Genomic DNA, 27,500 nt, shown 5'->3' with positions numbered 1-27,500 from the left:
TATTATATTATTATTAATAGTTATTTTGAGGAGAATAAGCAGCAGTAATGATCAGTAAATTCCTGCCAATTATGATGATGATTTCTATCATCAGCGATTTGATGATCTTCGACTGCGCTACAAATGACAATTTGACCACATAATTCAGATATATCAACGCACCAAAAATTATTGTTGTCAATCAGCATCTGATCAATCTGATTTAGCCATAAAATATGAAAATTCCAATCGGAATAATTTCTATTCCGTACATTATTCACGATTACTTTAGATAGGTTATAGAGCTAAATTTTTCTTCATTACGAGAATGATAATTTGCATCGATGGCGTTGAAAAATGCAATGAAACATTTCACACCTTGCTTTCCTGTGATCATCAAATCAGAAATTTCTAAGCTGTAACTCGCCATTTTCCTTCTTATTCTTTTATCTGGTGTCACTTTGCAGCACAGGGTAATTTATTCCAAAATTCTGTTAAAGTTGCTAGCAACGTGCACTTATTTGCAGGCCTGATAACCCAAAATGTTTATTTAATGGAAAAACTCTTAAACCAACGCAATTCATTGTCCATTAGAACAATGTTAAACTGAGCCAGCAGTTTGATGTCACGTCCGCCCAGCAACGGGCAGCTTGGTTCTAAACAAAGAACTGGCTAGAACTTTTTCACATGTCATGTGACCAGAATGTACCAAAGTCAAAACATGCTAAGATTTATCATGTTTTTCTCCTTTAGATACACTTTTATGTTCGTCGGAGAGGTATTTCATAAGGGCGTCCGCCATTGTTCAGATAGTTTAGAACCAGTTACTAAGTTACTATGCGTCATTACGAGGGAAGTGCTGTCACGACTGTTGAAGCCTATTCCTTTCGGTTATTTGACCTGCAATTGTGTGCACAACGGTTGCTAGGTATGCTGATAGGGTTTAACGAAAATCACCCTGTGATCGTCCCAGTTCATACATAGATATATTAGTAATTCTGTGTTCGTTGAAAACTGTTTTAGAGTCTTTTTCTAGCAAGTTATATTTATCAGTTTATCAATTTAAAAGCAAAGAAAAACTTTATAAGAATTTATATCCTTTATCAAACGGCAACGATTTTGAGCCCAAAATTTTTATTGAGACGTACATTGTTCCTTTTTGTTGATGAATTTATGTTTTAAAGACTTCTTAGGGGACTCCAACAAACACCTGAGACGAAACCAAAACTTGGAAATATTTCACGTTATCTTAGAATATTGCATTTGTGGTAAGAAGGGCGTGCGGCCTTCGATAGAGTGTCGGCCCGTAGTCGTCATCATTAACTTATAGCCAGACACGGTTTCTAGGTTTTAGCACCGTCTAGTGCGTTGTTAGTAGTGCTCAAAGAAACACGTGCTCCCATTGGTTGAGCTATTGAATACAACTCACGATTTAACAAATTTTGTTTTCTTTTGTGGCCAAAGACTTATCTTTTGACGTCATTTTTTGCTCAGTGTCGGGCTATAAGTTTACGATGGCTACGGTCGGTCTCGCAACTTTCAGCACGCTGTGTGAGTTGGATTTTTCTGCTTGGTTTTGTAGCTGAAATCCTTTAGAGCTGTTGGGTTGCTGGACCTCAAATATTGAGGACTTGTCAAGCGGAGTTATAATATGAATATATGATAATTGAGTGAACATTCCCACGGCTCTACAATGCTAAATGAGGTTCACAATACTTCATTTCTCCCCCTCAAGCCCACATATAATTTCTATATCCCAACGATCCGATGTAGCTAATATTTACCAAAACATTTTCTAAAAAGGCTTTCGGATATAAAAAAATGGCCTTTACAACCAAACAAGAAATCCAAGTAGATAGGCTCATGTTGAAAGGTTGTCAGCTACAATCAAGAAACATATCTAATTATAATATATTGAATCAAAAAAGTTCATAAAAGTAACGAGAATGAAAACAATAATTTCAATCTGATACATCACAATAAAACCAGATTGCTGTTTCCACCAGTAAATGTATGTCCTAATGTGTTATATTAAGTGCTAAGACAAGCCTTGGGTGGTTTTCAAAATCTCCCCCTAAGCATCCCCGCACCATTAAAAAACTATTTTCTTAGTAAAGCTTTATCCTGTCTCTCCTCAACCCCCCACCCTCAACCTCCTCCCGCACACACCTCTTCATCTCTTTCTTTTGGCTCAGCCTGCCCGATCTTCCGCTTGTTCCATATTGATAAAAATAAACTTTGATTAAGATTAATCATGAATGTATGAATGATTTCTTCAACCATGTCAAAAATGTTTATGTGCATAGAGCTAACTATATGATGTCGCTGTCAAAACATAACCCAGATTATTCGATGCAAACGACCCAACCTACTCTGCAATAATTTACTTTAAGCAAGTCATACGGATCCAATCAACATTTTTTACACACTGCTAAGCAGCAGACGTCCACCTATCAAAGATGCGACCAGGGATTGAGTGGGATACTTTCTCTTTAATAATAATATCCCTGCCCCCCCCCCCCCCCTTTCATTAGTAAAAACAGCAACAAAAAGTTTTATATTGCGAACAACACACGGTGGCGGGGTCCGTTGTCTCATTTCTTTTCCAGTCGTGATGTGTTATCTAAAAACCAAAAGTTTGTTTCGAGCTTGGAATATACTATAATCAGGAAAGGACGAGAGTCATATAATTTTATGAAAAGGCTAGACACATGTTCTAGATTGTAACTGTTACAAATAAAGAAAACCCCAAAATCCATCTATATTATGTACGGTGTCTTCTCACAAAAAGTATCCTAATCAATGACTGCATGAGTATGAAGCAGACGAGTGAAGGAAACGTCAAGGGGAGAATCTTTGAGTGAAGCTAGAAGATGAAAACAAATCTACAAAGCATTCTAAAGTACTGGGAATGAGACATTCAAAATTAAAGACCGGGAAGCTGTTACGGGTAAACATTGAACTAAATCTTCACAATCGTTAAAAATTACAAACTCAAAACACTGAAATTAAAACCGTTTGTATCGTTTGGTTTCGCGTTCGAGGCTGGTGTTTAGGAACTTTAGAAGCCGGAAAACGTTGCGCACAAAATAGATCTCCCGTTTATTGTTGTTTACATTGTAGATAATACACTTTAAGTAAAAGCAAATAGGTACAAATAAAATGTTGTACTAGTTAAATTCATCAGATTTGGCTAAATTATTCTGAAAATCAGGATCCAAGTAGTTATTATTTTGTTGATACAAGCGCTTTAATTTTGAACAATTAACTTTGCCGTGGTCTAAAAATAGATCGACTGTATTTCACAAACCTAGGGCCTTCTAAAATAGTATCGGGCCTGTCCAACCGAATTGCGCGAGTTCTCTGCTGGGCTTAAAATTGAAAACCCCGCGATATTTGATTGTCAACAAAGTTTGTGTGTACACATTACACACCACAGTTACGCTGGATTACATGTTGATACAATGAATTTATCGCGTCGTTTGTTATTATTTCTGTTCATGGATATATATTCATTGTGATTGCCAATCCCTCCATGATGTTTGTTGTGTGTATCTTTTAAAATCTAATTTAGCAATTGAAAAATAATTTAAAGGTAATTTAAAAACTATAGTGTTATCTAAGCCATCATCTGCCGTCGAGCGAAACCTTGAACTGTGTTGCCTTGAGTCAAAACAAAACCGGATGATCTTGTACTTGTACACATCAAAATGAAATTGTCATTGATAGTCTATTCAGTGATGCCAAAACTCTGGTTTCACCTGAAAAAACTCTGGTCTGGAGCAAAAAATTCCGGGTTCCGGGCAACTTCCGTCAAATTCCGGTGAGGTCAAATTCTTCCAAGGACACCCCCCCCCCCCTTTTCCAACCACCACATCATCATCACTGCCACTAGAATTATAACCATCATCACTACCACTACTACTGCAACCACCACCACATCATCATCATCACTACCATTACTACTACAACCACCACCACATCATCATCACTACCACTACCACAACTACCATCACTATTACAACCACCACCACCACATCATCATCACTACTACAACCACCACCACCACATCATCATCACTACCTCTACTACTACAACCACGACACCACATTATCACTACCACTACTACTACCCCACCACCGCCATATCATCATCACTACCACTACTACTACAATCACCACCACCACATCATCATCACGACCACTACTACTACAACTACCACCAACACCACATCATCACTACCACCACTACTACAACTACCACCACCACCATATCATCATGACCACTACTACTACAACCACCACCACCACATCATCACTACCACTACTACTACAACCACCACCACCACATCATTACCACTACTACTTCAACCATCACCACCACATCATCATTACCACTACTACTACAAGCACCACCACCACATCATCATTACAACTACTACTACAACCACTACCACCACATCATTACTAACACTACTACTACTACAACCACTACCACCACATCATCACTACCACTACTACTACAACCACCACATCATCATCACTACCACTAATACTACTGCAACAGCTACCACATCATCATCACTACCACTGCTACTACAACCACCACCACCACCACATCATCATTACTACCACTTACACTACAACAACAACCACTATCACATCTTCATCATCACTACCACGATTTCTACAACCACATTATCCTCACTACCACCAGTACTACAATCTCTACCATTTGATTTTGGTGCTTTACTTCATTTGAAATAAGGAAACTTTGGGATTGTATTTGGCAATGTGTTTATGTAACATAGTATAATTCTAATCAGTTATCTATTTAGAACTATACAAAACGTAAACACAATGCCAAATACCATTCCAATTCCTTTTTCTTGTGTGCGGAAATTCCTCTTTCGGCATTGAAATTCCTACGAGTGGTGTCTGAAACTCCTGTGAGCCAAATTTAAAATTGGCGTCTCTGTCTATTTATCTTAATTCTTTAAAACAGCTCACCTATCAATCAACATCAACATCATCTTGCTAGAAATTGTAAGTTACCATATTTAACACCATCAATACAATTCTCCTTCTCATCTCCTCCTTTTCATCAACCTCCATCCCCTTCACCTCATCATCATCATCATCATCATCATCATCATCATCATCATCATCATCATCATCATCAGATACCCCCCTCCCAAATTCTAACCATTCATTTAATCACGGTATTAATCAAAGTTGCATCATTCATTTTTTCATCATCAAATTAATCGGCAATGACTGTATTACCGTTATGAAGTGAAAATATTGAAATATCACTTGCCTCCTTACTTTCTCCGCCTCCTCCCCCCCCCCCCCCCCCCCATCTTCTTCTTTCCATTTGATTTCTTTTTTGGTCCGGCATAACTAAATGAAAGATAGAGGGGAGATGAACTATAAAAGACTGCGAAGAGAGAGAGAGAGAGAGAGAGAGAGAGAGAGAGAGAGAGAGAGAGAGAGAGAGAGAGAGAGAGAGAGAGAAACGAACAATTACTAAACGATATATATATATATATATATATATATATATATATATATATATATATATATATATAATAATATGAGAGAGAGAGGAGAAGAGAGAGAGAGAGAGAGAGAGAGAGAGAGAGGAGAGAGAGAGATGGACGAACGACAATAGGACACGAGAGAGAGAGAGAGAGAGAGAGAGAGAGAGAGAGAGAGAGAGAGAGAGAGAGAGAGAGAGAGAGAGAGGAGAGAGAGTTGGTTCGAGCGGTAGTCTGTGCGCAGAACTAAGCCCAGCAGAGAAAGTGGGTCATGCGCGGTGGCTCTGCCTATCTCTTTTGGTCGCCTCGCACAAACCATTTCTTTCATACGTAAACAAAGGTCGAGAAGCACGTGGCAAACCACATGTTCCTGTCTTGACAGCTCACGTTCCAATGTAAATAATAGAAAAAAATAACCTTTAAAATTTGGCTGTTAGGTGGCAAAAGAAACAAATTTACGTTTTTAAAAATTGCTATGGGAAATGAGAGGTCAAATGTAGGAGCACGTGTTTTACCACGTGCTGCCAGTCTTTTTGTTTTAACGGCGTCATCATATGGTTAGCTCAATCCTTAACGTCAAAATCGTATGGTATTTATATTTAGCAAATATTGATCCAGCCTACGCAATTATTTTAATCCTTGCCAACGTCTCGCAAAACTTACATAGGAATGTACAATCATGGTAATCAAGATTCTAAATTTGAAAATAATTCACTGTTACCTACTAAGCCGATTGAATGCAATGTAATGTTTTAAATTGTATTAGATAAATGAATAGACTAAATAAAATATTCTAGCAATGTAAACAAGTAGCAAAATAGCGAGTTGACTTATATACAAGTCACAACATTTTTGTTTGTTTCCCTTGGAACAATTAGCACGGTAGAAAATACAACACTGTAACTTTATTCAGTTGACAAAATTACTTTTAGGGTAACAACTGCAAAATAACAATAAATAACAAAATGTTACTAAAGCTCGCAACACAACATATTAACAATGTATAACACTACATAGCTCCCGCCAGAGCTTTTGTTCATTTGTCATAAATCCAGCCGATCAGGGGGTTTGGATAATCGTCCCCTTTCAGTGCGTTTGGATTCGGTCTGCAACGTTTCCTCATCAGGAAAGATCATACGTTTCTCCTGGTTGGTTGCACCCGTTTTATTCTCTCCCGTGTTCTGTGCTTTCTTCGGTCTTCCCGTTCGTGGTGGTTCATGTACCTGAACAGGTTGATCAATGTCACAGTGTGCGGGTTTTAGTCTGTCGATTGAGACTGAGTCTTCTTTGTTTCCTACTTGTAGTTTGAAAACTTTGTCACCGGTTTCTAGAACTCTATACGGTCCTGTGTACGGAGCCTGGAGTGGTCTTCGATGTCCATCATGACGTATGAACACGTATTTAGCTTTGCTGATGTCCCGTGGTACGAAGTTTGTTGCTTTTTTTATGCGTGGACGGAGGAACTGGACGAAGTTGACCCACTTTCTCACGGAGGCTTTTCAACATTTCAGGAGTATTGGTGTTGGGATCCGGACCAGGAACAAAGTCTCCAGGTACTGTAATAGGTGCCCCATATACGAGTTCTGCCGACGAGGTATCGAGGTCTTCTTTTGGGGCGGTACGCATACCTAACATCACCCAGGGAAGTTGATCAATCCAGTTTGGTCCTTCTAGTTTCGCTCGAACGGCTTCCTTCATGCGGCGGTGGAAACGTTCAACCAATCCATTTGCTTGGGGATGGTAAGCTGTTGTTTGTTTGATTTGAGTACCAAGGAGTGTGCACACGTTTGACCACAACTGTGAAGTGAACTGTGGTCCTCGGTCTGATGAAATGTTCTCTGGTACTCCGAATCTAGCAACCCAGTGTGCGATGAATGCTAGTGCTATTTCTTCTGTGTCAGTACTGGTAATGGGTATTGCTTCAGGCCATCTGGTAAATCTGTCCACCATCGTAAGCAGATATGTATAACCACGTGAGGGGGGCAGTGGTCCAACCAAATCGATGTTGACATGGCTGAAACGTCCGCTGGGTTTTTCATATTCTCCCAGGGGCGCCCTCGTGTGTCTGTGTACTTTTGCCCTTTGGCATGATGTGCAGGTCTTTGCCCATGCATTGATCTGTTTGGTCATTCCCTTCCATACCATTTTCTGTGAAATTAGTCGGCGGTAGCTCTGATTCCTGGATGTGAAAGACCATGGATGGCGTCGAACATTTTTCGTTGCCATGATTTGGGAACCACTGGCCGTGCTCTTCCGGTCGATATGTCACAGAGAACTGTAGTGCCATTAGTCCCGTAAGAAATGTCTTTCAGTTGCAGGGATGTTTCTGAGGTGCGTAGTGATTGGATCTCCTCATCATTCAATTGAGCTGTTGCCATGGCCTCATAATCTATTCCCTCAGAAATCGCACTGAGACCGAAGTCGTCTGAGGTGTCGTGTTCTACTGTTGTTCTTGACAACGCATAAGCTACTGGATTGTCTTTTCCTGATATGTGTTGGATATCAGTTGAGAATTCTGAGATGGCAGATAGTTGTCGTTGTTGGCGTGCGGACCATGGTTCTGAAACCTTGTTCATTGCAGATGTTAGTGGTTTATGATCCGTGAAAATGGTGAATATTCGTCCTTCCAAGAAGTAACGGAAATGCCGAACGCCACAGTGGACAGCCAGGAGCTCCCGATCAAAAGCGCTGTATTTCTGTTCCGGAGGACGAAGCTGGCGGCTGAAAAAGGCGAGAGGTTTCCATTGGCCGTCAATGTTTTGTTCTAGTACTCCCCCCATCGCTATATCAGAAGCGTCTACTGTCAGTGAAGTAGGAGCTGATGTCTGCGGGTGGGACAACATAGTTGCTTGGGCCAAGGCTTCTTTTGTTGACTTGAAAGCGTGTTGTAGGGTATTTGTCCATTGAAGGGGTGCAGATTTTTTTGTTTGACCAGCCAATGCCTTGTAAAGTGGTTGCATTAGTTGAGCTGCTGCTGGCACGAAACGGTGGTAGAAATTGACCATGCCAACAAATTCCTGTAGGCCTGATGTTGTTGTAGGGGTGGGGAATGAGCGAATTGCCTCCACTTTCGCTGGAAGAGGAGTTGCTCCGTGACCACTGATCCTGTGTCCAAGGAAATCAATCTCTTTCACCCCGAAAATGCACTTGTCTGAATTCACCACTAATCCATATTTCTCTAGCCTATCAAAAAGGGCATTCAAGTGTTTTTTGTGTTCTTCTGCATTTTTGCTAGCTATGAGGATGTCATCAAGGTAAACAAATGTGAAGTCCAAACCCTGACAAACTGTGTCCATCAGTCTCTGGAAAGTCTGTGCAGCGTTTTTTAACCCAAAGGGCATCCGGAGGAATTCATAGAGGCCAAATGGGGTTATGATTGCTGTCTTGGGGATGTCCTGCTCGTGGACTGGGATCTGATGGTAACCGCGAATGAGGTCGACTTTTGAGAAGATTTTGCAACCTGATAGTCTTGCTGAGAGGTCTTGTATGTGAGGAATCGGGTAGCGATCTGGAGTAGTAGAACCGTTTAACCTGCGGTAGTCTCCACATGGTCTCCAACCTCCGTTGGGTTTAGGTGCCACATGTAGAGGCGATGCCCACGGACTGTTGGAACGACGTACGATTCCTAGAGCCTCCATGTTGTCAAACTCCGATTTTGCTACTGCTAGTTTGTCTGGTGCCAGACGGCGTGCTTTTGAGTGTACCGGAGGGCCCGTTGTGGTTATATGGTGTTCCACAGAATGCTTTGTTGTGGGACATGAAAACGTGGGCGAAGTGAGTGCTGGCCGTGTAGATAACAGCTGAGTGAACTGATTCTCATTGTCAGTTGTGATGATTGAGATGTGTGGGGCTGTATGCTGTGAAGTCATGAGTGAGACTGAAGCATAGGTGCCGCTGTGCATTAGGCGATTGCCCTTCAGATCGACGAGTAGTGAATGAGCCCGAAGGAAATCTGCCCCCAAAATTGGTCTGTTGACGGCTGCCAGTGTAAATGTCCATTCATACTGGTGTGATCCTATGTGTAAGGACAGTTTACGTTGTCCATATGATTTTATGAGTGTACCATTGGCGGCTGCTAACGGGAACCCGTGTTGTCCGCGGCGAAGGTCGTTTGTTGAAGCCGGTAACACACTGATCTCAGCTCCTGTATCGATCAGAAAGTTGCGGCCAGATTGTTTATCATATGCAAACAGAAGGTTGTCCTTGGAGCCGGCCACCATATTGCTTATAGGTGGCCGGCTGTCCAGTTTTCCGAAAATTTGCAAGGAGTGGTGCATTTTGTAGCCTGTTTGCCGAATTTTTGGTGGTACCAACACAAATCCGGGTCGGGTGTCTTACTGTGTTGATGGCGTGGTCCATCTCGTTTGTTGTGTTTGCCTCCTTTCATTGTTGCATTAATGGTAGCTCCGGTGGACATAAAGTGTGCCGCTTTGGCCAGGTCCCGGAGGGTCGGATAATCCTGTTGAGTTACCAAGGATTGGACTTCTGCTGGTAGTTGACGTAAAAAAACTTCCTTAAAAAGGAATCCTGGTTCTTGTCCTGGAGGGACTATGGCAAGCATTTTGTCCAATAGTTCGCTTGGTTTGGAATCACCCAGACCACCAATGTCTAAGATGCGAGATGCGGTTTCTCTTTCAGAAAGTTTGTAATTGTCTATAAGTCTTTGTTTGAGGGGTTCATATTTGTTAGTGCTTGGTGGGTTGGTCAGGATGTCGAGAACTCTGGTGGTAGTGTCTTGGTCGAGGGATGCTGTGACATAACTGTATTTAGTTACGTCAGCTGTGATTCCTTTAATTGTGAATTGTGCCTCGGCCTGAACGAACCAAATTTGAGCTCTTTGGGGCCAAAAGGTTGGTAGTTTGATTGACACTGCGTTGGCTTCATGGGTATCCTGATCGTTTGACATGTTGAAGGAAGGGTGTGTTCAATCCTGACGTCGGGGTCACCACTGTAACTTTATTCAGTTGACAAAATTACTTTTAGGGTAACAACTGCAAAATAACAATAAATAACAAAATGTTACTAAAGCTCGCAACACAACATATTAACAATGTATAACAATACAACACAATACTTTGAAATGATTAAATCAATAAATTGTTCAGAGATAAATCCGAATTATAAGTTTTGTTCTCTTTAAATCTATTGATCATCACTGCATAGTTCTTCAAAATCAAATCATCGACATGGTCCTTGAAAATTTCAAAGTTGCAACCATCTAAAAAAATAGGATGTTTAGGGATTTTTAAATACACACATTACTTATGATACACATCAATATTTTCAGACATTTTTTTATCTGTAAAGCAATTTTATAAATGCTTTATGAATATATTTCCTTTCAAACTTGTATGTTTTAAAATAGATAAAAACTGAAGGAGGTCGAAGATAGGAAGGATAAATTAAATAAAGTGATGAATGACATATATTTAGGAAATAACATTAGCGCTTCTTTCATCACATTGATCTCAAACTTGTAATATTTATTTTATTCAATTGTCATAGGAGAGTTTATCCAATTTTCCAAGAAGAAGCGACAAGCTGACGACGAGAGAGATGCTCTGGCCAAGACTTTGTATGAAAAGCTGTTTGGTTGGATTGTCAGGAAGATTAACGATGCCCTGGTGCCCGTCTACGGAGGGTTGGTTTACTGCTATATTTAGGCTATAGGAGTGATGTGAACATTCTTTTGAATCTTTAAATAACAATGTGAAATTGAATGTAAGCTTCAATTTAATATACGAAAACAGATAAAATGGACGTTTCGGGTTTCCCCTTTATCAACAAAACAAGATGTTTGAAACACTACAGACGAATGAGACAATGTGGTAGTGGCGTTGATGGGCAGGAAATAATCCTCCTTGCTCCTTAGTAGTAGTGGTAGTAGTAGTAGTAGTAGTAGTAGTAGTAGTAGTAGTAGTAGTAGTAGTAGTAGTAGTAGTAGTAGTAGTAGTAGTAGTAGTAGTAGTAGTAGTAGTAGTAGTAGTAGTAGTAGTAGTAGGAGGAGGAGGAGGAGGAGGAGGAGGAGTGGTGGTAGTAGGAGTAGTCAAAATTGATTCAATTTGTCTTGTCTTATCTGACAGTCTCCGTAGTAAAAATGCTTTTGAATTCGAAGATCCGATTCTGGTTGTTTTTTTATTGCTATGAAAAGTCACGATAGTTCCTTTGAAACTACATTAGAGTCTTATCAATTTTCATGTCATCTACGTCTTCATTTTGGTCGTCATCATCGTCATCATCATCATAATCATCATCATCATCATCATCATCATCATCATCATCATCATCATCATCATCAATATCAACATCATGGCCACCACTACTACCACCACCGTCACCTCCATCATCAACACCACTACCAAAATCATCACCACTAATACCACTACAATCAGAGTCCTCATCATCTAAACGTGCTCAAAGTGCTTTACAAGGGGCCCCTGACGAATAGCAACAATTAACATGTAGACATAACATGATGCATGGCCGATGTAAGGCCAGATGCTCTTTTTACAATTGAGTACTGTGAGAGAATATTAGTAAAGACCTTTTTCCAAGGACTCATCTATGCGCCGAGCAAGGCTTGAACCTAGGACCTTCCGATCCAAAGCCGAGTGTCATATCACAAGATCACATAGCCAAACACATTATCAGCATCATCGTTGTCATCGTCGTCGTCGGCATCCATCATCGTCAGCATCATCATCATCATCATCATCATCATCATCATCATCATCATCATCATCATCATGGTCAGCATTATCATCGCCATCATCATTATCATCATTATCATCATTACCGTCATCGTCGTGAACGCACTCATCATCATAATAATCATATCTTCCTTGTCATCATAAGCAACTTTTCCACTCTACCAGGCGTTCTGGCAGCATTGGCATCCTAGATATCTGTGGCTTCGAGGATGTTGACAATAACACGTTTGAACAACTGTGCATCAACATCATCAACGAACACTTGCAGAACTTCATGAACAGGAAGATCATCAAGGACGAGCGTGACCTCTACGAGGCTGAGGGAATCATTCTGGATGTTGATACGGAAAATGTCAACAACGATGATATATTGGAGATGTTTACAAAGGTAATTAAGGGGAAACATAATTAAGAACCAATGTATGACCAATCGAAATGATGGTTTTAAAATAATGTTATTATCTAAGATTATAAATAAAATGTGCATCTATTTCCCTTCGTTTAAATGTCTTCGCATTTCTCTCCGTGTAAATAGATGACTGAAACTTATTGATTTTATGATCGAAGTAACCACAGTAAGAATTAAACATTATAAGTAGATTCGGTAAATTATTCCATCCTGTTTTGCTGAAGGATTTAAACCGATTAGTTTATTTCTTTATATACAAAAGCTACTATCTTTATTAACAATCTTTTGTTACCTCCTCTCACAGAGATACGGCATCCTTGATTCCATTGACGAGGATTCCAAAGTAGAAGTTTCCTCTGATGATCACAAAATGGTCAGAAAATTGGATGAAGCCTTTGCACAAAGCAGCCTTTATATCCCGTCCAACTCCGACAGGCCTGAGTTCTCAATCAAACACTTTGCTGGAAACGTAAGCACTTGATCAATGGAACTAGTTTCACTATTTGTTAGGAATTCGTGAAAATTGGACACATATGTTGTCGAATATTGTGCTAGACCTATTAGTATGGTTCGGGTAACTGAGCACTCATATTAACGCGTTCTGCACATTTTCAAGTAATTACTGAATCCGTGAGTTTTAAGTCCTGTCTAAACACCCTGTCCTTATATCACTGGGGACGTTTTCTATGCCAAATGTCTCCCGTATTTAAAAAATTGAACTTATAATCTCCGAGGACTATCAAGGCTGTAGTTATGTATGATAAATTTCTTATTAAAATAATCTGAAATTTCTGCAATCCAGCTTTCGCTGTAAATCGACTAGAGCGTGCTAATAATACTAATGATCCACACTGTGCTAAACAAGAAAACCTTTTTAGAATTTTTTTTGACAAAATAAAGTGACCGATCGTCTCAAAACGGTTCACTATCATGACAATCTAGATTCCAAAAACGTGAATAATTAGTAAACATATGTTGCTCTTGAGTTAGGTTTTCTATAAGTTATTGTTTTCATCTGGAAATTAAGTGCAGAAGACGTATATGTCATTTTCCGGGAATGCATAGGGAAAACAATAAAATTGGTTTTCAGCATCAAGTTACCCAAACAAAATAAAGATTTAAGGCGATGGATTCGCAAAGCTGAAACGATGGAAAAAATTGACAACATTCACAACACGACACACTGTGTTAAGAACATGAGGGTCAGACAAATTAAATGTGATTTTGAGGCTCATGAAACCTCTGATCCCAAGGTAAGACAAAGAGCCTTGGCAGAAAGATGCTCTTGCAATTTTGCTTATTAATTCTTTCAAAAAAAATATTCCAGGTGAAATATAACGGTCGAAGTTTCATCAAGAAGAATTGTGATAATATCGGAGACCTGGTGGAGGAGTGTTTGAGGGAAAGTGGCAGCCTTTTGGTGAAAGACTTATTTCATGTACCGCCGTCATTTACTGGTACCATATCTACGTGAGTATGGCTGTATGAGACTGTTTGTGTGTATGCGTTAGAGTGGGTTATATATATATATATATATATATATATATATATATATATATATATATATATATATATATATATGAGAGGGAGCGGAGCGAGAGAGATATCGTGTGTGTATGTGTATGTGTGTGTGTGTGTGTGTGTGAGTGTGTGTGAGAGAGAGAGAGAGAAAGAGAGAGAGAGAGAGAGAGAGAGAGAGAGAGAGAGAGTAAACAGATCATACGAACGGATCATACTACTATTTGATATACTATACCATGGTTTGATGTTCATTGCACTTAATTTTCCTTTTTTTAAAATCAGTGTTTTTACTAAAGCCTTTGAATTTTGCTTCGTAAATGAATATTTTTTAATGAATCTTGCAGATCGGATTTCAAGTTCCAGGGCTCCAGACGTAGTGGTGGAAACGTGCCGTACAAACCCCTTTCAGGCATCTCCAATCTGTCTCAGAGCATCAACAAGTCCCGGAGGGCAAGCCTTAAGTCCAGGTTAGAGTATAAAAAGTGATTTTCCACCTGGCGTCAGCACGGCGTCAATATATTGTTTTCAATTCTCAATCTTTATTCAGAATCTTTTATCGAAAATTATAGTAAAAGTGTTGTATTTGTCATAATATGATATGATGATTGACGTTTGACATAAAATGGTTGATGTAGCCAAGCTGTTGTCAATGTGAAAATGTCTCCAGATGTAATAATAACATCAAAAAGATCTCCATACAAAGCTAAAGGTGCATACATTGACATATAACAGAATGGGTCAGTCACATTGGTACTGATCAGAAAAAGGACATTTTCGATTTGTTTTGAAATGTCATTGATATCATATAACAAGGTGAATGTATGACTACTAGTCTTAATTATAATAAAAAGAAATAGGAAATTGAATGGGAGCTTCAAAATAGTAATCGAAAACAGACAATGTCGGCTTTTCGATTTTCCCCTTTATCAACAAATCACGATGAATTTACTGTTTAGAAAAATAGAATAAAATGCATAAATATAGGGGATAATGTGATGCAGATGTTATATGCATCAAAAACTTCACTATTTTACTTAACCAATAGCCTTTTGCTTCCTGGCCAACCACAGCGACCTCTTCCATATGAGATATTTCCAGATTTCAAGGTTTTTTTTGCCATAGATCCTCGAAAAGGGTCTTCCATTGAATCTATTTCATGTTGGCTTTGAATGTATTTGATGTTCCCACTTAGCACAATATGAATTGCTGTCGGTGGTCGTCTTTTATAGATTATTATAAATGGCTGATGGCCGAAACTGAAGCAAGCAGATTGTGAACTCGGTACCTACCATTTTCGAGTCAAAATGATTCCGATATCAGTCAAATCTTATCTATATTACAAATATTTCTGTGGACCCATGGCCACATGATTTCCCGTCGTCTTCACTCATTAAAGATTTTAAAAATTGTTTGTGAGTTTCTTGTCGGAGTAAATTCAGAAAATTGAGTGGAGCAGGCACTTATGTTGATAACAACAAGAGATGAAGTGAGTAGGAAAGTGCCAGAAGATAACCGAGAATAAAAATTTCGCGTCGGCGATGGGGGTTCGAACCCGCGACCTTAATGATACGACAACTCCGCCTGGCCGGGGAGAGAGTGACTCTACCGAATGAGCTATCGACGATCCCAGTAAGGTCGCGGGTTCAAACCCCCATCACCGTCACGAAATTTTCATTCTCTATTGTCTTCTGGCACTTTCCTACTCACTTCATTTCTTGTCGCTATGAATAAAGCAAGTTAAATCCTGTCAATATTCTCTCACGATACTTAATTGTGTAACTGGAACCTAACAACATTGACTCTGTCAAAGAAAAAAAACACTTTTATAGCGTCTTAAAGACGCCAAATCCTACCCGCCAAGTTGTTTCTGCTGGCTTTGGCACAACTTGTTCTTCGCTTTGAGCATATTCAATGGCTATTTCTCTATAAAATATTATTTAAAAAAAACAACTAATATTAAGTTACCACCCTAATATATATTTCAGGTTCGGATCCAATTTGCCTACCATCAAATCCGACATGGCCAACAAGAAAACTCACATTCATTATTTCAAAGTAAGAGGATTTTGACATCATTATCATTATCGTTATTAGATCCAATAATAATTAATAATATATTAACATTTATTATAAAATGATGGTAACAATAGATAGTGATGTATAAAGCGTTACTTTATTGAATTCCCGATTACTCAAACAGATTTTATTTCAATCATTGATGATACCTTTACATGGCGATACTTTCTCATTTTGCATGCTCATATTATGTGGATGTAATATGTATATTATACATATGTGTCTGTGTACGCGTGCGTGCGTATGTGTGTGTGTGTGTGTGTGTGTGTGTGTGTGTGTGTCTGTGGAGAGAGTGTGTGTGAATACTTACTTGCCTATTAGTGTTTTTTTAGGGATGAAAATTAGTTATTTCTAGTCAGGTCAGGAAAGGTAATCTATTTTAAAATCTACTTTACTTTGTCTCTTTTTTTCCTTTCAAACAAAAATGATAGAACATTCAAACTTGAATGATCACAGGAATGCATTTCTAGAAGAATCAAACATTTCGCCAATTTATTCCAACTTATTTTACCTTTATTTTGTAGTCGTCTTTGAATCACTCGCATGGAAAAGACGATTGTATTTCAAATACACACACACGGATAAATATACACACACATACACTCACAAACACACACACACACATACACACACACATATATATATATATATTATATATATATATATATATATATATATATATATATATATACAGGGTGTCCCAAAAAATGTATACACATTAAGAATATCTAATTGCTAACGTGGCATTTAATAAAATTTGATTATTTCAAAAGTGTAAAAATATTTTAAAAGAGGATTTCATTGTTTTGTATAAAACAATAATTACATCTTTTTGAATCCCAGGTTTGCAATCAATTTTAAGGTGTATACTTTTTTTTTGGGACACCCTGTATATATATATATATATATATATATATATATATATATATATATATATATATATATATATATATATATATGTAGATATATATATATATATATATATATATATATATATATATATATATAATATATATATATATATATATATGCAAATTTCAGCGCTTAAAACATCTTCTGACTTATGTAATGCTGAGCCATTGATACATTCTTCATTTTCTTGTAGAATTCTTTGGACGAACTGCACCGTAACATGGTGAGAGCAATTCCTTACTTTGTCAGGTAAGCACCGAGGCAATGATAGAGGAGGGAAAGGGTTGACAGAGATGTGCCATTTGGGAAAAAATGTAAATGTTGCTGCTCGACGTTCGAAGAAATAAATAATAATGTGAAATTGAATGTTAGCTTTAATTTAATTACAGATCAAATGGACGTTTCGGGTTTCCCCTTTATCAATAAATCAGGATGAATGAAACTTTACAGATGAATGAGATAATGTGGTAGTGGCGTTGTTAAGATGAATTCATTCATCCTGTTTTGTTGATAAAGGGGAAACCCGAAACGATCAATTGATCTGTTTTTGTAATTAAATTGAAGCTTACATTAAATTTCACATTATTATTCATTTGGGAGAAATAAAGGAAGGCAAAAAAGAATGAAAGACTGAGACAAATGAATGAATCTCGAGAAACATTGAAAAATTCATTTTTTTAGAATTTGACTAACAGTCAAAGTCGATATTTATCCTGATTGTTATAGTGTGAACTGATAGATGGAAATATCTGTTGGCTACCCCTGTATTAGTTACTGGTCTATTACTAGATAAGTGATTTCCACTTGGTCCCAAATCAAGTGAAACATTGTATAGTGTATCAAATGCAATTAATGTTGTTTAGAGCCTGAACGAGGGAAAAACTAAACGAAGAATTGGAGTGCTAATCTATCGTCTGCTGTTTTGATGAGGGAAAACCAAAAACACTCACAACATTTTATCAATTAAGAATTGGAGTGAAAAATTATCATTGTTTTTTGTAAAATATAATTTTTCTATGTTTTTTTTTTGTAGATGTATTAAACCCAATGACTACAAGAAACCTGATCTTTATGATGAAGATCGTGTGCTGACCCAACTCCGCTATAACGGAATCACGGAGATAGCAAGGATCAGAAGCTGTGGTTTGCCGGTCAGGATGGTCAAGGGGGATTTTATTCAAAGGTAGTGCTCCGCCTTATTCCGCATTTAAATAACATATTTTCATTTTCTGACCAAAAGTGATGAGGATAATGATGATGATGATGATGATGATGATGATGATGATGATGATGATGATGATGGTGATGATGATGATGGTGATGATGATGATGATGATGATGATGATGATGATGATGATGATGATGATGGTGATGATGATAGGGACAATGATGATGATAACGATGGTGATGATGATGATGATAACGATGATGATGATGATGATGATGATGATGATGATGATGATGATGATGATGATGACGATGTCGATGACAATGATGACATTCAAGAAGAGTAAGTAGTAAGCCTCGCAAGCTGATTAACGCTTGCTGAGAATTGTGTGAATTCAGTCAAAGATTTTTTTAAAAACCTCGACGAGTAGAGCTGCTCTCTCCATCCATGTTGTTAATTGTTTCCATTGGTCACGGTGCTGGACCAGAGTTTTGAGGCTGTCAAGATCTTGTTGTGACATTAGGACGGAGGACACTGCAGTATTTCTTGTTCTTCGGAAATTAATTCGGCCTCATCTGAATCTAGAAATTTCTGATACGTAGAGAGATCCTGGTTAGTTTCTACAGATGTTGGTGGTCTTCCTACAAATTTCGATGATGTGTTTGATTGTCTTTTACCGATGAAGTGGCAGATGGGTTTTTACCTGCAAAAAAAGCATTTATAGTGGATTTGCTAATTTTAAGCAGCATAATTTCAGGTTTGTAAAACACTTCCTGACGGATGTTAATCAAATGATTTATGTTCTCATAGATATATACAATGAACAATTAATAGTGTATCTTTATCACACCAAATGATTGGTCGGTTAACTCGTTTTTGTAAGAGTGTTTCTACATGAGTTTTAAGCGTTTGTTTATTATCATTATTGAGGATTCCAAAATAACAATGACTTAAGTATTGTGGACTTTAACAATATGGAGAGAAACAGAATATGTATAAGTTTATGTGGATTTATCGAAAAATACGATGTCGTCGAACAATGTTGGCCTCAAAAACAAAATTACGGAACCTGGTCATCAACATATGAAAAAGCCCTGCTGAATTTAATTCTCAAAATGTGAAATAGGACATTTTAATCAACACGCTTGCTATTTCTCTTTATTTCAGTAATAGGCTTCAACAGTCGTGACGTCACGCCCCTCGTAATGACGCATAGTAACTTAGTAACGGGTTCTAAACTATCCGAACAATGGCGGACGCCCTAATGAAATACTTCTCCGACGAGCATAAAAGCGTATCCAGAGGAGAAAAAAACATTATAAACATGATCATGTTTTGACTTTTATACATTCTGATACATGGCATATTGTGAAAAGTTCTAGCCAGCATGAAGAATAAAAAGTACCGATTATCTTTGTTTAGAACCACGCTGCTCGCCGTTGCTAGGCGACGTGACATCAGACTATTGAATCCAATTGGCTTGACATTTAAAAATATAATGTAATAGATCATCATTTGTAAGTCATAATAGGAAAAATGTCATGAAATACAAAGGTTCCAAAAGGGTTGGTGTGAGAGAAGTCCAAATAAGGGGTATTTCAAAATCAAACTCACAATCATTCATTGTTCATTATCTTTCCTTAGATTTGGCGATCTCGTTCCTATAAATCACAACGTTGATAGTCATGCTGTTCAAATCCTACACAGCGTTGACGCTGAGCCCAGCAGTTACAAGATTGGAAACTCTCAGGTAATATAATATATTATTGAAAGATGAACTTGCGTTCATCCACTGTTTTGATTACCCAACACCAAGCGCTTTTAAAGAATGTACCTATTTAGAACAAGTAAAAAGATATATTGCAGCTTTTCGTATAGTTTTTAAACCCTTTTATTATTGTGCTTTTATAAGGTCTCAGTGTATTAAGCCTGGTTTCAAATAAACGGCATTGTGTATGCCGTGCTATAAAAAAAAATTATGCCCTTTCGCCAAATCATGAGACATCGTCGCCTAGGCATTCCAGGAAGGAATATAGATAATTCATCAAACAAGATGTCTGATGTCAACAAGAATCACCCATGTTATCCAAGTGAGAAAATCTTGCTCAAGGGAAAAAACGAAAGTGCCTGAAGCGGGGCTCGAACCCGGGACCTTCCGGGTCACAGTGCAATGCCTTAACCAGTCGGCCACTTCGCCCCCACCCACCCCCCCGCCCCCCCATAGCCGTGCTATTAAACCAGTGTAAAAAAGCGCCCGACTAGATTTTGAACTCAGAATATCATCCTTCTCCTCCTTCTCTTCACCATCAACCTCCTCGTCGTCCTCCGCCTCCTCATCGTTTCTTTATATACTTTTATCACAGAGCATTTAACACCTTTACATTTTCCTATTTTCCCTATGCCCAATTTATCCATGTCTTCAATGACGTTTTAAACTTTGTCTCCAGATCTTCATGACTAGCCAAGTTAGGGCTGCTTTGGAGGCTGATCTCACGGTCCTCAGGAGGAAACAGGAAGAGGAAAAAAGGATACGTGAACTTCGAGAAAAGGAACAAAAGATGAAAGAAGAGGAAGAAATGAGACGAATAAAAAGAGAAAGAGAAATGAAAGAAAAGGAAGATAAAGAAGATTTACTAAGGAGAAATTCAGATAGACTTAAAACTGAATTGAAGCAACAAAAACAGGTAGGTCTTCGCGCCCGCCCTTTGTGTGGCTATGTGGTCTTGTGGTGTGACACTCGCTTTCAGATCGGAAGGTCCTGGGTTCGAGCCTCGCTCGGGGCATTGTTGAGTCCTTGGAAAAGGCTCTTTACTCACATTCTCTCCCCGTACTCAGGTGTAAAATGAGTACCAGGCCGTTAAAAGCGTTGTCTCTGTGGAAATAAATGTACCATCGCCTTGCAGGCGTCAGGTCTCGTTCTATATGTTACGTGTTGCTGTTGGCCATGGACCCTTTATAAAGCGCTTTGAGCACGTTTAGTGGATATTACTCTATATAAATGCTCTACTTTATTTTTCACTGCCCAGGTTGAACAGCAATGGCTGATTGGTCTCTCTTATTCTACATAGCCGTACAAATCAACTTATTTACAATATTTCATCATTCAATGCAAACAACAGTATTATCTAATTTTTTAAAGATACTACGTTCGGCATAACACTATTGGCAAATACGGGCATTATGTGCCGATGCATTGTCAAGTTGAAATGTATGTACAATGTTATGGGCTTATGTAAACAGCATTATACAATTTTCTAAGACATCTCTGGATTCATGTCCATTTACAATAGTATTAAACAGGTGCAGTTTAACAATAATAATTGAGATTTTTTATAGCTCAATATCCACTAAACGTACTCAAAGCGCTTTACAAGGGGTCCCAGGCCAACAGCAACATTTAACGTTTAGGACGGGACATGACGACTGTTGGGCAATATTACATCTTTTACGGATATAGACAACGCTGTTAACGGCCATGTACTCATTTTACACCTGAGTACGGTGAAAGAATGTGAGTAAGGAGCCTTCTCCAAGGACTCAACTATGCACCGAGCGAGGCTCGAACCCAGGACCTTCCGAATCGAAAGCGAGTGTCATACCACAAGACCACATAGCCATACAGTTTAGTTTTGTGATGTACAGTGATAGCACCCCACACCGTCACACCGCCATCTATCCATTTGTTAAATTCAAGAGTGCAGTGTACCTTTCTCCGTCTCGCCTCTAACTCACTCAATCCTAGAGATTTTTACTACTTTTCAAAATTGGAAAAAATGTATTTAAAATGAGCATGTACTTAGTCTAGAGAGTTTTATTCAACTACCATTAACATGCAAAAACTAAAAATCTTTGGTTTTGTTACATCGCCTATAATTTGTCTCAGAAAAATGTAATAAATAGGCATGGGTTAAAAGTAACCCGGTTAAACTCCGGATAAAGTCGGTGTGAGGGTTGGGTGAGATAAACTTGTGTTCGACTATCTAAAATGAAAGTAACCCGGGTAAACTCCGGATAAAGTCGGTGTGAGGGTTGGGTGAGATAAACTTGTGTTCGACTATCTAAAATGAAAGTAACCCGGGTAAACTCCGGATAAAGTCGGTGTGAGGGTTGGGTGAGATAAACTTGTGTTCGACTATCTAAAATGAAAGTAACCCGGGTAAACTCCGGATAAAGTCGGTGTGAGGGTTGGGTCAGATAAACTTGTGTTCGACTATCTAAAATGAAAGTAACCCGGGTAAACTCCGGATAAAGTCGGTGTGAGGGTTGGGTGAGATAAACTTGTGTTCGACTATCTAAAATGAAAGTAACCCGGGTAAACTCCGGGTAAAGTCGGTGTGAGGGTTGGGTGAGATAAACTTGTGTTCGACTATCTAAAATGAAAGTAACCCGGGTAAACTCCGGATAAAGTCGTTGTGAGGGTTGGGTGAGATAAACTTGTGTTCGACTATCTAAAATGAAAGTAACCCGGGTAAACTCCGGATAAAGTCGGTGTGAGGGTTGGGTGAGATAAACTTGTGTTCGACTATCTAAAATGAAAGTAACCCGGGTAAACTCCGGATAAAGTCGGTGTGAGGGTTGGGTGAGATAAACTTGTGTTCGACTATCTAAAATGAAGGTAACCCGGGTAAACTCCGGATAAAGTCGGTGTGAGGGTTGGGTGAGATAAACTTGTGTTCGACTATCTAAAATGCTAGATCCTAAATGACTAGAGTTTTGTTAACATTCAGGTTAGAATCGACACGAGCATTACGGAAACTCACACAGCTGCTTCCTCTAATTCCGATGAAAGCGTGTACAACCATACTGATGGCATCTCCAGGTAATTATTATAGTCATCACCATCATCATCGTCATCATCATCATCATCATCATTATCATCATCAACATCATCATCATCATATCATCATCATCATCATCATCATCATCATCATCATCATCATCATCATCATAAGTATCATCATCCTCATGAACTTTATTATAATCATCATTAATTGTCATAACTATTATTAGCAATATTGAACACCTTTATTACTTTTAAAGACCATTATTTTCTCAACCATGTGATAATTTTAGAACCACCACCACTAACATCAATAACCGAACACCGCCAATGCTACTAAGTCTAACAATCAATACACAATGATAGTTGATAATAACAAGAAATGAAGTGAGTAGAAAAGTGCCAGAAGACAACAGAGAATAAAAACTTCGCAGCGGCGATGGGGGCTCGAACCGCGACCTTACTGGTACGACAACTCCGCCTGGCCGGGGAAGTCGTGATTCTACAGTATGAGCTATCCACGACCCCAATAAAAAAGTCGCTTCAAAGCTTTGTCTTACTTGAGCTTTCTCTCGCCGTATTCTTGAGGTCTTGTTCGCATTAATTTGCCCTTTTTGATTCATGATAAGAGAGCTGTGTTCCCCGTTTAAACAGGAAAGGGACACAAACGTTCTGTATCTAATTGAAAGCATTTTAAAATGTGTAGTTAGTATTACCAAAAGTAAGACTTTGTGAAATTTGAAACACATTTTCATAAGCAAATCAGAAAAAAGCTCAAGTCATTTATTTTGAATCGACTAGAAATATCATTCCCTTGTTATAATTCCTTCGACAAATGTCACAATGTCACTATAGCTCAGTTGATAAAGCACTCGCTTCACATGAAAAGGGATCATGATCGGCCCCGTGTCCAGTCGAGATTTTTTATGATTCCCCTGTCTGGATAAACTTGGCTTCACGGGCCAAATGACTCTAAAGGACTACTCATTCTTAGGTCATGCCTGCTTTAGATTTTTGTCGCGACAATATTTTTAAGGGAGTATTTATATTTATATAAATTATCAAAATTAAGAAAAGATATTTGATTCCATTGATGAACATTGAGGGAATACTGTATCATGATTAATCCTGTTTGTATAAGAGAGAGAGAGAGAGAGAGAGAGCGAGAGAGGGAGAGGGAGAGAAATAAAGAGAGAGAAAGAGAGGAGAGGGAGTATGTGTGTATATGAGAGTGAGAGAGAGAGGCAGAGAAATAGAGAGATAGAGTGTATTTGAGAAACATAGAGAGAGAGAGAGAGAGAGAGAGAGAGAGAGAGAGAGAGAGAGAGAGAGAGAGAGAGAGAGAGAGAAATGGTGTGTGAAAGAGAAAAGGTCCGTTTAAAATGTATTGAAGGAAAAGTAAATGGTTCGACTAGTGACTCAGTAAATTTCTTGGATGTGGATACCTTTGCAATTTCAATGCATTAAACATGATGCTCCCTGTTGAATTCATTTGTAAAAGATGTCTGTGCGCAATGTGAAGTAAATTTGTTATGAGGATCATATGATTATAAGATCCACACATTTCCATCATTGCTTAGTTTGAGCAGTGTAAACCACTAAAAAATGTCCAATTTGTGGATAATAAAGATTTGTTAACATTACTAATATTTTACTACTTCACAAACTAACATATTTATGAAAAATGCTACTTGCTACTGACACTAACACATATCATGCTTCATGTCTAAGTCACCATCGTTACCACAACCATCATCACCATCACCACCATATAGGTATTGACATCACCATTCACCATTATCTTGCATTACTTAGCCTTAAATTTCAAGACTACAAGCATCAAAATTACCTCATCATCATCATCGCCACCAATGTAAGTACTATAAAATCACCGTCATCACGATAGCAAATCTTTCAGTACCACATCCACAAATACCTCATTATTACAGAATTCATTGGTACTAGATATCACCATTTCCAGCACCACTAACACCAACACTGCCCTACATCACCACCATTCATTGCCAACACTAACGATAATGAAACTAACAAACCCAAAATTACTTTCGCCATTCCCCATTCGGTCCAACAGGACAGAGGAGAGACCCCGAATTGGTCAGTCCAGGGAGACAGTCGTGACCAATATGCCAGATGAAGAAGAGTCAAGGCTCGAGGAAAGCGACACAATCAACCCTGAAGATAACAAGTACGTCTCTATGACAACACATTATATTGCTGTTGTTTTTTAACCCATAGGAAAATCGTCACATTCTTTACGATGCAGCCAACATTTTTCTTATTCTACTTTCTTGTGTACATTATAATATTTGAACAAAAATATTTTCTATAGTTAAAGTATATTAACAATGTGTTGAAGAGGAAAAAAACATTATGTATAGCAAGAACTTAGCAGATTTTGTGGTTGAGTGAAATAAATCTATTTTTGTATATGTTTGGTGTGAAGTTTTGGGGAAAATCCGGAAAATGGCCGGTAAGGAGAGAGTTAACCAGTTCCCAGCCGTGCTCTAAAAAATTGGTCAGAAAACTCTCAAACCTGAGACTTCGTGAAGTTCTTAAGATGTTTTTAGAAAGACTGACTATACCTAATTATCTTTACATCTGGGGAGAGCGCATTACATTGAGGCCACTTCCAGAAAAATAACAAAGAGAAAATCTAGGTCTTGGGACATTTATTTTAACCCTCTCCATACCACCTACAGCAAATTCGTCACATTTGTTACGACACAATATACATTTTGCTTATTCAGATTTATTTTGTACATCACAATGATCTTTGTTTAATTAATGGGAACATAATGTTGTTTTGTAGGGAGATTGTTTGAGTTTTAAAAATCCATTTTTTTCTGCTGGGTAAGCCTGCCATTTGGAGATAATACTGAAAATCATCGGTAAGGAGAGAGTTAACATTAATTCACGTGCTTGTTTAATTACACGAACAATACTACAAGCTTTAAAAGATTCCTTTCTCTATCTGACAAGCAAAGTAGATTATATATAATTTCCTGAATAGGGTCATAAGATTTTTAAAATCAGTTTTGTGGGTCTGTCTTGAGTAGTGTGCAATCGTTATATTGATATCGAAAAAACAATGATATACATACTGCTGGTTACCAAAACATGAAATATAATATAATTTGTAGAATGCTCTCATCAAGAAAAATTTACCAATATTTCTTAAATGATTAAAGCATGATGGTAAATTCTTGTTATGTAATTCTGCATTGAAGCATCGGAATCAAAGAATGATCCAAGATTTCTTATAGTTGCATTTTGCTCTTAGATTCAAGTTTGAGTCCCCTATGTCAATGCTATCAAGTTATATTTTTTCCCTTCGTTTATTGATACCAATAGGATTCGATAGCCTGATGTCATGTCGCTCAGCAACGAGCAGCTTGGTTCTAAACAATGAAAATTGGTACTTTTTATTCTTCATGCTGGCTAGAACTTTTTCACATGTCATGTGATCAGAATATAAAAAAGTCAAAACATGATCAGTTTTATAATGTTTTTCTATTCTGGATACACTTTTATGCTCGTGGGAAAAGTATTCCATAAGGGGTCCGCCATTGTTCCAATAGTTTAGAGCCAGTTACTAAGTTACTCTGCGCCTTTACGGGGGAAGTGACGTAACGACTGTTGAAGCGTGTTAATAAAAGTTCTGTCTTAGAATCATGAGATTTTGATTTATTTTCTAACATCCAAGTCTTAATCATTTATCGAATATCAAATTCTTAATTTTTAATCCAATTCTAACATCCAGGTCTTATTCTTGTCCTTGTTGTTATCATGATTAAAATTTAGATATTTTCATGCCTTTCTAATAATATCCATATTTTAAAATTTTCTAACCCAGTGAATTTATCGACCACTTCCAACAAATAACAGAAGAAGAAGAACGAGAGGATCTCAGTGACCTTCGAACTCTAAAGATTATTAAGGTCATTCTATACATCTTCCTTTGCCTTGCGCTTCTCAGCTCCCTTGTCATACAAAAGGTTGGTTGTCATTATTATTATTATTATTATTATTATTATTATTATTATTATTATTATTATTATTATTATTATTACTATTATTATTATTATTATTATTATTATTTATTATTAATTTTATTATTATTATTATTATTATTATATATTATTATTATTATTATTATTTATTATTATTATTTTTATTATTATTATTATTATTATTATTATTATTATTATTATTATTATTATTATTATATTATTATTATTATTATTATTATTATTATTATTATTATTATTATTATTATTATTATTATTATTATTATTATTATTATTATTTATTATATTATTATTATTATTATTTATTATTATTATTATTATTATTATTATTATATTATATTATTATTATTATTATTA

General features: G+C 37.6%; 1 protein-coding gene across 8 annotated transcripts in view; it reads left to right on the top strand.

Annotated features, from left to right (window-relative positions):
* The window catches only part of LOC144958104 (uncharacterized), a 179,867-nt gene that overhangs the window by 66,141 nt on the left and 86,226 nt on the right, over positions 1 to 27,500 (top strand). For all 8 annotated transcript variants that reach the window (XM_078889760.1, XM_078889761.1, XM_078889763.1 and 5 more), the window contains 13 exons: positions 11,024 to 11,159; positions 12,394 to 12,616; positions 12,942 to 13,106; positions 13,965 to 14,107; positions 14,503 to 14,625; positions 16,144 to 16,213; positions 17,340 to 17,395; positions 18,180 to 18,329; positions 19,959 to 20,064; positions 20,762 to 20,998; positions 23,042 to 23,133; positions 25,187 to 25,300; positions 26,969 to 27,110. In XM_078889760.1, the coding sequence (XP_078745886.1) occupies positions 11,024 to 11,159; positions 12,394 to 12,616; positions 12,942 to 13,106; positions 13,965 to 14,107; positions 14,503 to 14,625; positions 16,144 to 16,213; positions 17,340 to 17,395; positions 18,180 to 18,329; positions 19,959 to 20,064; positions 20,762 to 20,998; positions 23,042 to 23,133; positions 25,187 to 25,300; positions 26,969 to 27,110 (1,757 nt within the window). The remainder of the gene's footprint in view (positions 1 to 11,023; positions 11,160 to 12,393; positions 12,617 to 12,941; positions 13,107 to 13,964; positions 14,108 to 14,502; positions 14,626 to 16,143; positions 16,214 to 17,339; positions 17,396 to 18,179; positions 18,330 to 19,958; positions 20,065 to 20,761; positions 20,999 to 23,041; positions 23,134 to 25,186; positions 25,301 to 26,968; positions 27,111 to 27,500) is intronic.

This window comes from Berghia stephanieae, chromosome 12, assembly GCF_034508935.2.
Source record: "Berghia stephanieae isolate SIO BIC M18660-M18661 chromosome 12, UCSD_Bste_1.3, whole genome shotgun sequence".
Taxonomy (NCBI): Eukaryota; Metazoa; Mollusca; class Gastropoda; order Nudibranchia; family Aeolidiidae; genus Berghia; species Berghia stephanieae.
The sequence above is the reverse complement of the archived record's forward strand: the minus strand, read 5'-3'. Positions and strand labels throughout refer to the sequence as shown.